Source organism: Callospermophilus lateralis, chromosome 11 (genome assembly GCF_048772815.1).
Source record: "Callospermophilus lateralis isolate mCalLat2 chromosome 11, mCalLat2.hap1, whole genome shotgun sequence".
NCBI classification, from domain to species: domain Eukaryota; kingdom Metazoa; phylum Chordata; class Mammalia; order Rodentia; family Sciuridae; genus Callospermophilus; species Callospermophilus lateralis.
The window spans coordinates 23,941,246-23,956,753 of record NC_135315.1 but is presented as its reverse complement, the minus strand read 5'-3'; the positions used below and the strand labels follow the sequence as shown (position 1 = coordinate 23,956,753).

Here is a 15,508-nt window from a genome sequence, read left to right as displayed (position 1 = left end):
TAGGAAATAAATAATGAAAATGGAACGGACTGGGAAAGATAATCGAAACATTCAAATTGTTATTTTTCACTGTACTTTACACCAACAGAACATCTGTAAACACCCAGAAAAGGTGTTGACTGGTTCCCGAAAAGCAGTGCCTTAGGAACATTCTGCCCAAGTGGGTCTCTACAGCGCATCTTTCCTGTTTCAACTCTCCTGCTTTTAGATGCTCTCAGGTCTGACCATTTTTAAATGGTAAATGATGCTGTTATTGTTTTTATTCTTTCTGTCTCTCACTTATTCTGCCTATAGTGCTAAATTTTTGTCATCATTTACCTTCTATAAAATAATCCTAAGAATTATAAAACAGAAACAATAATTACAATCACCTTTTTAAGGAAAAAAAACTTGTAGTTACAATATACAGATATTCTGATCATGCTATCATCAGATCACAGCCCAGTCCTACAGCAAGGGTCTTTTGGAGACAGGATTTCTTCTACACACTTGTAATTATTTTAGCCCCTTTCACAGGTCACATAAAAAGTTAATTTCAATCGCTGCTAATTTCCGTCCAACAAGAGTGCAGCGCTTTAAACCACCCAAAATAATTGGATTCAAAACAAATTTAGGAAATTGAGTGTGTTGGAAAGCAAATAAAAATATCCTTTTGGTAAGGAGGAGGGTGAAAGTAGTAAAAATGGCCCTTTTTTCTCCCTTCTTTCCCCTTCACAACTTTGCCATTAAAGTTGCACCTACAGCTAGAAGTTTGTCCGTGAAAAATGGTCATTTTGTTTCTCTGCTCAAAGAATGTTATTAAAATGCTAATTTAAAAGAAAAAGGAGTTAAATATCTAGCGATGGTGCATTCTAATTGCAACCATAATGAGCTCTCTAAATGTGCATGCCCCTGACACACACAGAGCATAAACAGCAGTAAACAGATCATTAGTACCCGCGTTCATTTATTCTGGCGACCTTACCATGACCCCACCGAGGGTAGGGTGAAAAGCAGGTGGATCTGGCTGTGACACCCCCTAGAGGGATCCAGGAAATGAAGCTATAAGCTGTTGTCATGGAAACGCCTATGTGTGCAGATGATGTAACACACCGACAGGCTGTAGGGCTCCGCAACTGGGACGTTGTCTTTCCCTCGCTGGAACAATCTTGAGGATTAAATTATTCATTTCTTTAATTCACAAAGCAAAAGGAATCCTAATTTTCTTGGTGATGTGCAACTCTCTTCCATTTGTCTAGGTTCTGAAACATGGTGACTTGTCATCCCCTCTTTCTCCGAAACCCACTCCAGCTTCCTACATTCTGGCCCCAAATAGCTGAATCTAGCAGAACTGAGCAGGGGAAGGCAGTGGAAACCTGACATCCAACATTTGTGCTGAAAGAGAGAAAATATAAGGTGTTAGGCTAAAATTTAAAAATATATTCAGTGTCTTCTCCTGATGAGGACATGATGGCCTGGGACTAAATGTATACTTTGTCTAGAACAGGATGGCTTTGTTTAGAGCAGTGCAGGGTCAAGGTTGGCCCTGGGAACTACCAAGCTGAGACCCCAATGCCCTGAGCATAAAGGGGAGAGTCCCAGCCCCAAATGAGCACCTCACTCTAGCAAGGTGCAAGAAGAGGAGATAGAGAAAGAGCAGCTGCTCACCCCTCCCATGTCCAATTGAGAGAATTGAGATTAATAAAAATAATTCTTTGGAGAATGATTCCACTCTATCCTACCCTGTTTTGAACCAAACAACCTTAATAACCTTACGGCAACAGTAGAATAACTTTTCTTCTTCTTCTTCTTTTTTTTTTTTTTTTTTTAAGGAAGCTGAAAAGACAATCTCTGGAAATTATTTTAAAATAAAAAATCTCCCTGCCTGCGCCTCCCCCAACACCCCCCCTCCCCATTGCACTTTAGATGAACCTGTGATATTGTAGCAATGGCCCTTGAAGTGCAGTGGGGAGGTGATTTAGGAGAATATTAAAGGCAATGTGGAGATTCAAGGCGCCTCTCTCAGGGAGATCTGGAGAAATACGCAGCACAGATGGGCCGAGCAGATTAAACATTTCCGTCACATTGTTTCCAAATTGTGTTGTGGTGCCTGAGGCTGGTACTGCGGTCAGAGCAAAACAGAGCGGTGCAGAGCTGCGAGCTGCGCAGTTTATGGAATACATATTAATACGCCCGTCTCACATGGTATCACAATTCTATCAGCTCTGAAATGGTGCCGTCTCCATTGTTCCTGAATTCTGCACTTGGCACCTTGCTTTCTCCCATCTGCACAGTGTTTACCTTCCCTTTATCCTTTCTCTCTTTTTTAGGTAAAGTTCAAGTTCTGTGCTTTCTCGCCTCTCTCCTTACCACCCTGTTTTACATTCCTTCTCACCTTTACAGCTTATGATTTTTCTGTCACATTCACTCAAATGCCCACCCTGTTTTTTGCACACACTTCCATCTCCAAAAGGTCCAGCACACCTCTCTGGTCTTGATCATTATGCACTCACACCCTAAATATATGCTTGTCCTACACAGGATTGAGACCATGAGCCTCACACTTGAGGCTGAACATTCCCTCAAACTCCAGTGCTCTTGAACCCTCCATCCAGATGACACATTCCTCTTCTCAGGATACTTGGCTCTTAGGGAGTGTGCTTCATAGAGTTGTCCCTAGGAGCCCCCCAACTGCTTTTACTGACCACCTGGCCTTTCTGGTGTCTTCTTTCTTCTATCCACATATCTTTGCCTGTATCCAGGCCCATCAATCCTCAGGTTAGCAAATTCCCTGAGATGTGACAATAAATAAAACCAGCTCAATTGAGGCAAATTTAATGATTCATTTTTATTATGATTTATAGACCAAAACTCTGAATAATAGAAAAAGAGAAAATGATTGCCAAGAACTTACAGCCTAAAAGAGACTAGAGAGGCCGCCAAGCTACCCAAGGTCTTAGCCAAGCACTGAGCTCCGATCCTTTCCAAGGTCACTAATCCACTGGCCATCCAGCTGACCATTCCCTTTCTCCTTCAGCAAAATCTCCACACAAAATTATTTGTACTGAAAAATGAGCACTTGTTTGTCTTTGGTGAACAATTCCTGTTTCCAGCCTTATTTTCCTAGCACTTAGAATTGTGCTGAGTTGGAATCCTCAATTTGCTTAATAATTTATGATATCTGAAGAAAGCATTAAATTTCCAAAGCTGGATTTTTAGGAGCAAAGAATCTGTGGGCCAATCCAGAGTAAATGCATAATGTTTTGGGGCTGACCCTGGCAAATCAAAAGTCTACTCTGCTCAGGAATTCAAATTTCCCATCCTTACTAATGATAATATATGATGCACAAGCACTAATAAGAGAAATAAGCAATCATAAACCAATGCTTCCATGATTGATTGGCTTTCCCCATACATATATCAAGACTTTATTGATTCTTCATGTTAGGGACTGATTGATTGTTCTCTCGAAGAAGAATTCTCTTGTTTACAACACTCATACAGTAAACTTTGATGGTTAAGAGAACCAAAATATGAGACATTTTCTGGGAATCTTGTTCCACAGAGGCTCAGAACCTAGTTCAATGTGGAAAAAAAAAAGAATGTTTCTATTAGAAACCTTCTCAGGGGAACTGAGCATGTTATGCAACTTGCTCCAAAAGCCATCATGTGGCTTTCAATGGAAGCTGTGAGAAGATGCCACGACTTTTAAGTCAGTTAGCAAGACAGTGCCCTAGAAAGGACAAGCACGCTCAGTTAGCCTTTGAAGGGGGAACAGACTCTGCTATTGGAGGGTTCAGGCCTGGGAAACTCAGCATGGAAGGGACAAACATTCTTATCTCTTTTTTTTTTTTTTTTTTTTTTTTTTTTAATTAAGGGGTAAGGGTTGTGGCCACACTGGGCCAAATACAAATCAAGGACATCAAGACCATGGAATTTTCCCCTAGAGTACTGCTTGGAAAACTATGAAGGGTGCACATATCCTCTGAGAATCTGATGGAGGAGACCCACGTACACATGTACACAAAATTTTACGCCAGTTTCAGGAAGCTTGAAGATTCCCTCACACCCCATCCACAGACAAGCTCCACAGGGTCACAGACTCCAGTTTAAGACTCTGCCCTAGAGGATGGTGAGTTCCTTTTGTTGGAACAGCCTAGGATTCACTGAGCCTAGAAATTGAATTCTCATCCCAAGACAGGATGGTCATTCCAGGTCATGTCTGTGCTACTCCAGGGGAGTCATGGAAGAGCTTATACAAATAGGAACCAGCAGGGAGGAGAGAAATTAAAATGTAGCAATCATGGAGTAGGGGTATTTAATCTCTTTTAAGGCTTATGATAGGCGCCTGCTGGTCCCCCCCTCCCCATATCCCCTGACACCTACTGACAGGGTATTTGCAGCACCACACAGGGACTCAGGGCCCTGTGACAGGAGGAGCACCGAGGAGGTCCATGATAGTCTTGAAACCATAAACAGCAATAGGAAACCACTGGAGGCAGAGTCAAGCTGTGCAACATGCCCGTTGTTGGTGGCCATACTGCTTTTTGTTTATAGAATTTGCTGTTCTTTTTATGGCAGGTTTGGTAGGGTTTTTTTTTTTTTTCCTTGTTGATGGAGATTAGCAGCATAAATCCTTTTATGGCAGTGTGCAGTCCCCCATAAACACTTTTGATTGTTGCTGATGGTGAGCGCTGCGTCTATTTCAGGTTCACTCAACGCTTCGCTCATCCAGGCCAATAGCTCCTCCATCCAGATAATAGAGTTCAAATAGTCAACTTTCATTTGTGAGACTTTTTTGTTTGGGGGGTTCAAGGATGTGGGGTAAGGTTGTATTGAGAGAAGTAGATTTTTAATCAAGCCTAGATACATTTATGATGAAAACAAACCATACACACTGTACTTCTTTCTGGTGAAAGGCTTCTAAAGACTTAGTGGCAGAAGCAAACACTGATGTGAAGGATTTTTTTAATAACTTTTTATATTCTTCTCTAAAGCATCTTCAGGTAACAATCCTGTATCATCAGAATCTAAGCTCTACCACACATTGTACACATCGAGTTACAGAGTGGGGAGCGTGTATGATACTGATGTCCCTACAGTGTTGTCACCTGTAGGCGTGTGTCCCCACTTAAAGGCAAAACCCTCCTGCATGGAGGATTAGAGGTCTCCTGGGAGCCTCTCAGTATTTTTCCAAGCTTTCCAAACATGTGGGTGAAGAGAAGTCAGACTTTATGGAAAACATTGATCCCAGAAATTCAGTTCTCCCTGCCGTCCTAAAACTCAAATCCAAGAATCAGCAACTTAATAAAAATGCAGTAAATTAGCACCTCTAGACAGGAGCAGAGTTCATTCAGAGCTGGGGTCTGCCTGGCTGAGCCAGTACTCTCTCCATTTTAATAGTTTAATAAAAATTAGCATAATTAACGAACATCTGTATGATCCAGAGTGGTGCAATTTGGCACTTGGAAACGAGAGCTTAAACATGATTGCTGTGAGTTTAATGTTGTTTTAATTCTTTTTGGCACTGTGCAGTGAAATAAACGTTTGGTGGTGATAGTTCTCGGCCGGATCTCATTTGCATTTTTCTCCCTTTGATTATGAGCAATTGTGGACTCCCCAGCAATTCATCAAAGTAGAAATTATTTTAAAATACCTCGTGGTGTTCAGACTGGGTTGGAGCAATGCATGGGGGGTGGTAGTGGGAGAGAAGGCTAAAAATTTTCCATTCATGCTTTAAACATTTCAGCCCTGCAGCCCTTTTCGAGTATCCAGCCAAGGGAAGAAATCTGGAAAAGACAGTCAGATTCCAGGACCTGTAGGTGCTTTGATTAAGCTCCCAGGCCTCCACAGCAGGATAGATATGGTCTCTGAGACTGTGCCATCCTCCTTACACTTCTGCCTGCTCTTTTGTTTTGAAGGGCAAAGAGTTGATTTCCCTCATTTCAGTTCTCACCACTGTGGCGAGGCTACTACATCTGCAGTCAGCAGGTCAGTGTTCCCCTCGAGCAAGAGCAAACTGACTGGGAGCCTGGCCTTGGCAGGTGCCCTGCTGAGCCTCATCTGCTTCTTCTTTGCACCCTCTTCAAGTTGGCAGAGAAAACCTTCCTCAGGCTTGGTCCCTACCCGGAACATTACAGTTAAAGGGGAACTGCGAAGTGTGAGTCAAAGTCAGGGGTCTTGAATAGTCTCCCTCCCCCGGGTGCCTTATTTGAGCCTCTGCAGATGATAAAGATGACAGCACCTTGCAGGTAGAAGGCCACACTTCAAACATGGTTATGCAAGTTGACTTTGATCAAAAGACTGACAGAGCCAGGTACAGTGATACATACTTGTAATCCCAATAGTTTGGGAGGCTGAGGCAAGAGGATCACAAGTTTGAAGTCAGCCTCAGCAACTTAGCAACTTAGTGAGACCCTGTCTCAAATTTTTAAAAAATAAAATCAAAAGAGGTGGGGATGTGACTCAGTGGTAAAACACTCCTGGATTCAATCACCAGTACCTGGTGGGGGGACTGTCAGATAGCATTGTCCCCACCTTCTGCCTATGATAGCAGAAGAACTAAAACTAGTTTCCAAGAGAAAGGAAGTTACAGTGAGAAAGGAAGACAGAGCCTGAATTTTCCTTTCATAGCAAGGCCACAGACATTCCAGTAATGTGGTCAACACAGGGCAACTCTACAAGAAAACTTTAGGCAGAAACTGCCCTAACTTCAGTGTTAGAAAATGGACAGTAACAGAATTTGTACCAACATGAGCTCAAAAGCTCATGACAGGCATAGGCTGAGGAATTCTGAGTAATTGCCCAAAGACGGTGCACTCTATGGGGAAGTTGGCCTGGAAGAGGGAGGACATGAGAAGGAGTAGGTGTAGGAAGAGGTGGTGGACATTCAGTCTTTTAAGACTGGTTTTAAAAAGGCAATTCCCTGGTCCTATAAGGATCAACACAGTAGAATCACTTCCTGTGGCCTTTGAGACTCTTCTTGGTATTTAGGGAGCCATTGTGGTAGACTGTCTCCAAAGGCAGTTGATCTCTTTCTGCCACAACCAGTTCCATCGCCAGGGGAATATCTTGGAGTTGGTTGTAACTAAACCTGGTCAATCAAGAGTGTAAATTCCCATTGCTCCCTTTACTTTGGCATAACCTCATTTAAAAAGTGTTTATTTGCGGGGGGGGGGGGGGGGGAGGTATTTATTTGACCCCGCTCTGTGCTGGGTACTGGGCTGAGTGCTGACAATACACAGCAAATAAAAACAAGGTCCAGCCCTCAGTTTCCCATCTGTTGACTGACACTGAGACAAAGGCCAGAAGAAACAAGGCTGCATGGTGAACTCATGTCGGGGAAGCACTATGGACCATGTGGGGAGGTTGGGACAGCCAGAGAGTGCCCAAGAGAGGCTTCTAGAGAGTGAGTGACTCAGCAATTGAAATCTGAAGCCTGCTTAGGAGTGAGCCTTTCAAAATGGAGGAGGGACTCCATAGATCTAAAAATGCAGAGGATAGCCTCCAAGGTGAGAGTAACTTGGAGCACAAATATAATACATCAAAAAAAAAAAAAAAAAAAATATATATATATATATATATATATATATAAAGAAGTTGACAAGGAGCAGTGGAGACCCACTGAAAGGTTCCAAACAGAGCAATGACAATATCAGTGTGCATCTCAGAAACATTCTGGCTCTAGAACAAAGAACAGAGTGGAAGAAAATAAGAACACAGAGAGAGACAGAGAGCAATTTGGAGGTTGTTTCTGTGATCCTCATGATAGATGACAGTGATATCTGGGGTATTGGCAATGGGAATGGAGAGAATTCCAGTAATAATTTGGAGAGAGAAGTAAAAGGACTTAAGGATTGATTGGAAGAGGAAGATGAAGTCAGAGAGGATTCTGAGGTTTCTGGCCTGGGTAACTGAGTGCATGGAGGCACTACTTATTGAAGGAGAGAGCACAGGAGGCGGAGAGATTTGGGGAATGCGAATGGGGATACAGGCAGGCTAATGGGTTAAGTTTGAACAGTTTGGTGGACATGCACTTGGATATTGGGGTCCAATACTTAGATGCGGGATGGAGTTTTTAACCAGTCTTTAGCCATCAACACAGTCACAGAGGTTAAACTCCAGGGGTATTTGAGATCACTCAAGGAGATCAAGTCAGAAGAGAAGAGGGCCAGGAGAAAACCCTGGGAAACAACCACATTAAAAGGAGAGAGAGTAAGATGAATGAGAATGAGCAGAAGCAGCCAGAGAAGAGGGAGGGAAACTGGGAGAATGATCGCAGAAACCAAGAGAAATTGTCTCAAGGAGGGTCAACAGTGCGTGCCAATATGGCTGAGAACAAGTGTTAGGGACTGAGAAGTACCCAGAGAATCTGCACCAGGAGGAGGCAGTGGGGACACAGGGAAGGCATAAATGGAGTGACAGAAGCAGGAGTCCAACTAGAGTGACTTGGGTGACTGGGAAGGAAGAAGTTGAGCGGTGAGTGGAGTAAACTCTTCCAGGAGGTCTGTGAAATGGAAGTCGGCATAGACTAGTAGACACGCAGGGGAGACTTTAATAGTTGTTTTCAAAGATGAAAACACATCTTGAACACAGTTCACTGCTGGTGGAAAGGGTCATTTACATTAGAGGCAGAGGTCAGACTCCATAGATCTAAGAAAAAAGGGAGGGAGGGAGGAGAGAAGGAAAGAAAGAGGAGGAAATAGTTACAAGTGCACATGGTGAAGTATGATCTTAAACCAGGGGATGCGTCCCTCATTAAATGGGAAATAATGGTTGTCAATATGGTTATGCTGCTGCTTTCATGGCTGGAGGCTGACAAATTTGAAACTTTTAGCCAGGTGCAGTGGTGCATGCCTGTAATCCCAGCAGCCTGGGAAGCTGAGGCAGGAGGATTGTAAATTCAAGGCCAGCCTCAGCAATTTAGAGAGGCCCTAAGCAACTTAGCAAGACCCTGTCTCTAAATAAAATATAAAAAGGGCTATGGATGTGGCTCAGTGGTTAAACACCCTTGGGTTCAATCCCCAGTACAAAAAAAAAAAAAGAAAAAGAAAAAAAATTTTAAGACTACATTCTCTTTTTTAAATATTTTTTTAGTTGTTGTTGGACACATGCTTTTATTTTAGTTATTTTTATGTGGTGCTGAGGATCGAACCCAGCACCTTGCACATGCTAGGCAAGCACTCTACTGCTGAGCCCCAGCCCCAGCTCCAGCCCCAAGACTCCTTGGTCTTTGAAGGTGGAAAAGAGGTTATCTGCTGAGAGGGAGGGGACTTAGCATAGTTGGAGAAGGAAAGATAACTACTTAGAAACAGAAAAGATCACCAGTTAATGCTAGGGGCCCTGAGTTTTTATGTCACCAACCTGGTTGTCTTTCTTTTCTTTCTTCTTCTTTTTTCCCCCTGAAACTCAGCAGCTAGATATACAAAACCAGACAGGGCATGGTTCCCCAAACCTAGCTAAGTTGAAACACCTGTTCTCAGCCCGTTTTTTATTTGCCCCTTCCTGTGACACTTACATGTCCTGCACATCATTACTGATGTCACTGTCAACCTCCTACCTCTTCAATGAAGGGATCTAATGTTTAGAACACCTACTATGATATCAGACACTTTTGGTATCACATATAGAGATGGAGATACTATTCCTTCTCTTACAGATGAGGAAGTTAAAGCCAGGAGGATCTAAGGTCACATGGCTACTAAATGACCAAGCGGAGATTAGCTCTCAGTCTGTCTGACTCCAAAGCCCATTACTCTATGCTGCGAGCACTGAGGGGCAAGCAATGTTCTGATTCATCATTCAATATCTCAGGGGAACTCAAATAGCACTTTGCACATAGAAAGTACTTGATAAATAGTATTGATTTGAACTGTGACCTGACTCCCTGAACATCTTTAGTGTACTGGCATTTAGTGTGTGCCCAGTTTTCTCTGAAGAAGCCATACCATTCAGCTTGCTGGGGGAAGGGGAAGGGAGGACTCTTTAGGTTCGGCAATAGCATCAAAGATGCAAAGTTTACAATGTAGACGAAATGGCTGCCCGTCAAAGATGTTAACTGTTCCCACAGATGATGCCAACGGAGAAACCATCAACGGAGTCTCCCACGCTGTCACTGTAAGAAGTTTTATAGAGGCATGACCAAATTTCACCTGTAACCATCCTCTTTTCATTTTTCAGGAATATAACATGTACGGCTGGTGGGTAGGAGAACTGAACAGCCTCATTGGAATTGTCCCAAAGGAGTATCTCACCTCTGCCTTTGAAATGGAAGAAAGATGAATCCCAGGTATCAGAATCATTGCCAGTGAACTGCCTGCCCCTGAGGTGAGAAGAGTTTGTGGGTCATGACTTTGTTTCTCTGTACAGATGAGAGTTGTCAGTGTTGTGCTTTTCTTCATTGCCAAAGTAATGCTACTGAGTCACAAGTGAAAGACAATGAGTCTGGAATTGTTTTTTCCAAAGTTTGGGGATAGGATTTAGATTCTACTACAAGTGAAAATTTTAAAATAACAGTGACTTCATTAAGAGGAATTAATTTTGCTCTTCTGTAAAAACCTGGAGGTAAGTGATCCAAAGCATCCAGGTCTAGGTAACTTCTCTTTTTGCTCCACTGTTTGTGGTCATATTACCAAGGTTACTTCACAGACAAGAAAGATGCTTCTGCTCCAGCAATCATGTCTGCCTTCTACTCAGTAGGAAAGATAAAAGTGAAATAAAAGCATATCCTCTTCCTTTGAGAACACTACAGAGATGTTACACATGCTATTTCTGCTTACATTCCATTGACCAGAAATTGTGTAGATAGGTGGATAGATACATAGATAGATCACAATACAAAGAAAAATTTACTCTAAGTAGCCCTGGGTCCAGCTTAAAAATAGAGGGTTGAGCTTGGCATGGTGATGCATGCTGTAATCCCAGCAACTCGGGAGGCTGAGGCAGGAGGATTACAAGTTCAAAGCCAGCCTCAGCAACTCAGCAAGACCTTAAGCAACTTGGAAAGATCCTCCTGCCTCGAAATAAAAACTGAAAATGGTTGGAGAATGTAGCTCAGTATTAAATCACTCCTGGGTACCCTCCACAGGGTGCCCTCCACCAAAAAAAAAATAAAATGGAAAGAAAGAAAACAAAATAGAGAGTTTATCACTAAATAGAAAGAGGAAACTAGATATTGGGAGACAATCAGTACTTGCCACCAGGATGGATCTAGGTTTCTTTATCCCCAGCTCTCAAATCCAGGGCACCATTTTCCCCAAATGTGCACACACTGTGATAGGAGTAACCACGATTAGAAATCTGGTATGAAAAATAGTCAAGTTAACGTTTATATAACAAAGAATAAGATTTGTGTTTTATGAGCAAGAAACCCAGCTTGTTTTGGTTTGGTTTTGCCGTGCTAGGAACCAAATCCAGGACCTCACACATGCTAGGCAAGCACTCTGCCACTGAGCCACACCCCCAGCCCCCCACAGTGCTTTAAGACAGTGGAAGTTAAGCTTGATTTGGGTGGGGGCACATTGGGAGCCACTTTGGTGCACAGTGGGTTTTGTTAAGAACTGAGTGATGGAGGGCACCCAAGACCAGTTTAATGTCACTAGCTCCATCTTCCGGCTTCATTTGGGAGCCAACTTCATTGCTAGGGGTGAAGGATGACATCAGAGTGAGTGATACAAACTGTCCTTGGAGTCTTCCAGACCAAGGCCAGCTCTGGTGTGCAGCAGCAGTTGAGTGAATTCATTTAGGAAAATACATGAGGATAGATCTCACTCTCCAATGCCCTTGTGTGACCATAAAGCACCAGCTCAGGCCTGTCGCTCAAGGTTTGACTTTACGACTTTCCTGATGAGGACCCTATTTCCTGGCTGAGAATGCAGAATGGTTGGAATTTTCCTGTCAAATCTAAGCAAATTCACCCTATTTCACTTTGTCATTTAAAGTTGTTTATCTTTGCATTCTCTTTGCCCCAGCAATTCCACCTCTAGGAATTTATCCTTCAGCTGTCCTTGCATACATGCCAGATGACACACAGGAGCTTACTTGTTTATAACAGCAATTGATTGGACATAACCTAAATGCTCAATAGAGAACTAGTCAGAGAATTGAATACTATGCAACAGTGAAAAAGAAAAGTAAACTGTTCTGGAATATATGTTGGTAAAGTAAAAAACGCTGCAATGCAGGACAGGCCAAATTTGCCCCATTGTATAAAAAGGGAGTAGAAATTATATATGCCTATTTGCTCATATATGTATGAAATATTTCTGGAAGGAAAAAGAAACTAATAACATGAGTTGCCTCCAAGGATAAAGAAACTGCATATCTGTGAGACAGAGAAGGAAGGAAGACTTTTCACTCCTATTCATACTTTTATATTTTTTTTAAAGAGAGAGAGAGAGAGAGAGAGAGAGAGAATTTTAATATTTATTTTTTATTTATTTTAAAATATTTATTTTTGGCAGACACAACATCTTTGTTTGTATGTGGTGCTGAGGATCGAACCCGGGCCGCACGCATGCCAGACAAGCGCACTACCGCTTGAGCCACATCCCCAGCCCCATACTTTTATATTTTGAAGCATAAAAGCAAATTTGTGTATTTCTCCCCTTTAGGAAATATTCTTCTCTCTGTCCTGCCTTTATGAAGAAACAGATCCATCCAGTGCTCCCACTCCCTACTCTCACTGGATTCCTCTCTCCACTGAAGAAACCCAAGTCTCTCCATCACCTCGAAGTGACCAGTAAGACAACTGGGAAGAGGCACGTTCATCAACACTGTTACTAAGCCGGCCTGCTCATGGCTCATCCCATCTCTAAACACGCCCACACACCCACTTCTACCTTTGCCACAGAATTGACACAAAGAGGACCATAGAGATAAACCCCTTGGGAGGAGGAAGTTTCTAGTTGTTTTGGCTGGCCTGAAAACCACAAATAAACTTCAGATTTGGTTCTTTGCCAAGGGCGATGGTGTTGAGTTCCTTTCTGAAATAGTATCAAAATGCCACCTCTGGCCATTCTTGTCATCTCCCAACAAAGTAGGAAAGCACAGCCAGAGAGAAAACAAAGGCCCAGACAGAAAAAAAGACTTGTAATTGCAACTGTGTCTCAGGGCAGAATCATCTCAGGAACCCAGGGCTGCTGGGTTTCTGGTCATGTCTCAGACTTGCTTTGGTTGGCTCCTTGGGTTTTTGTGGTGGTGGTGGTTTTGTTGTTGTTGTTTGCTTTATTTTGGTTTATTTTTTATGTTCTGAATCTCTGAAACAGAATCTGGAAGTGAGGCCTGGGAGTCAGAACATTGAAGAGGTCTTCCTCAGGCCTTCGGTTAGTTAGCAAGCATCAAGCAAGTCCCAGATAGGGGCTGAGGAGGTACTTTGAGGAGGGCGAATACAGGCCTCTGTTTCCCTTTTCTGTTGCCTGTACATAGCCCTCAGGTTATCTGCGCACCAAAGAGGCAGAAAAACAGTGGCTAAGAACATAAACTCTAGAGTAAACAGGCTGGGAATAAATCCCACTTCCCTGTTTATTACACTTTCTCAAGTAAGTTACCTGACCTTTAATGCCCCCATTTCCTCTCCTTAGAAAGGGTGTGCTCTGTCTCAGTGGGTCATTCAGTAATTAGTAAGAGGAAAGAATTTAACATGTGTAATGTGCTTGGAACAAAGCCTGACATGAATATCTACTCAGTAGGAGTGAGCTATATGGTTGCCTGTCTCTCTACATGAGAAATTTTGAAAGACAGACACCTGAGAAACTATAGGAATTTTATCATTGAAACTGCCTGTTCAGAATAACCCTGGATTGGCAGAAGCCTTCTTCACCTCTGTAAGGACCATATTGTAGCTCTGGAGCAAGACTCCAATTGCACATCACTGTGGGAGAAAAACCAGGCAGCAGACAATGGATCCAAGTTTCTCAGGAAAAAAATATAAATATATTGCATGCCAACTATTCATTTCCAGATTTTTCTGACCCAGGAATAAGAAATGAAAATAATTTTGTGTATGATAGATTAAAAAAAGTAAGAAAATGGAGGACTAGGGATGTGACTCAGTGGTAGAGCACTTGCCTAGCATGCACAAGGCCCTAGGTTCAATCCCAGTACCACAAAAGGAAAAATGTAAGAAAAGGGGACAATTCAGGTCCTTGAGGGTGGGGCCAGTGGGGAGGGGCTATTAAAGTGAACATAAGATCCCCTCTTTATGCAGGGTGTTAAAGGAGGAGGGACCACTAGGTGGCAGCATATGAGCAGGTGAACAAAAGAGAACCAATTGCCTACTGCTTTGGGAACATCTGCACCAATCCCAGCCCACAGGTAAGGACAATGGGCATTGTTCTGAAGTGGTTAAGAGTGGGGGACAAACACAAACCCTTCTATGCTTCTTCATCCTTCCCTAGAGAACCCTCAGGGACCCAAGTCTGGAATGTCTGGGAGAGCAAGCACCATGGTGCCAATACTCTGACTTGAGACACACAAGAAAAAGGGATGCTAGAAGAGGAAGAGCAGGTACCTGGGGCATATTGAGAAGGGAACTAAAATAGGAACAAGGTCAAGGTGACTTCTTCACTCCCTGCACAGTTCCACACTCAACATCATGGCCACTGGTTTCCAGCATTAAAAAAAAAAAAAAAAAAAATCCCTTAGTGCACTGTCCCTTCTCTACCTGTGTAGACCAGAGGAAACAATATTTGCTGAACTTGGCCACTTCTCTGACCCTAGGGTAGGGAACATACCCAGACCTCTGGCCCCTCTAGCTATAAAAATAAGCACAAAAAGAAATCAGAATGGGAGCCAGTCACAGTGACACAACATGTCTGGAACCCAGAGACTCAGGAGGCTGAGGATGGAGGATCGCAAGTTTGTCAGCGACTTAATGAGGCCCTAAGCAACTTTGTGAGACCTTGTCTCAAAAAATAAAAAATGTGCTGGGGATGTGGCTCAGTGGTAAAGCACCCCTGGGTCCCTGGGTTCAACTCCCCAATACAAAAAAAAAAAAAGAAAGAAAGAAAAGGAATTAGATTGGCCCTAAAGGATGTAACAAATGGAATGATTTGAAATCTGATCCATAGCTCTTCTGTCTCTGATGTTATTATTTGCCAAGAAAAAGGAGAGTTGGGTGGGTCGATGAAACTGTCTAAAAACGGAAGGATATAATCTGTTTGGGAAGACTCCTTTTTTCTTCTTTTTTATTATCAAATTATTAGTAGTACTAGTATTTAGTTGAGCATTCTAAAGTAGACCTTTTAGAAGCAGCAGATTCCTACAGTCTGTTTGGAAATTAAACCTCAGGCAGCAAAACTGCTCTCCACTCAATTCAACAGCTTCAGATGGCAACTGACTAATCAGATTACTCCTTCTCTGTTTGACTCCACTAACCAAATCCCCACCTCACTGCCTGCCACTAACTGGATAACTGGGACATTAGACCACTTAACTAACTGCATTATGTGTGGGATGGCTTCTTAATCGCCACTGGTTAATCCAGTGAGTGGAACAGGAGAGGGGTAGAGGTAAAAAGGCTTTTTTCCTT

The 15,508-nt window shown here is 42.8% G+C and overlaps 1 protein-coding gene across 1 annotated transcript in view; it reads left to right on the top strand.

Annotated features, from left to right (window-relative positions):
* The window catches only part of Skap1 (src kinase associated phosphoprotein 1), a 286,124-nt gene extending 273,198 nt beyond the window's left edge, over nucleotides 1-12,926 (top strand). The window contains exons 12-13 of the mRNA XM_076870617.1: nucleotides 10,159-10,305; nucleotides 12,591-12,926. Of these exons, the coding sequence (XP_076726732.1) occupies nucleotides 10,159-10,260 (102 nt within the window). The 3' untranslated portion in view covers nucleotides 10,261-10,305; nucleotides 12,591-12,926. The remainder of the gene's footprint in view (nucleotides 1-10,158; nucleotides 10,306-12,590) is intronic.
* The last annotated feature ends 2,582 nt before the right edge of the window (nucleotides 12,927-15,508 follow it).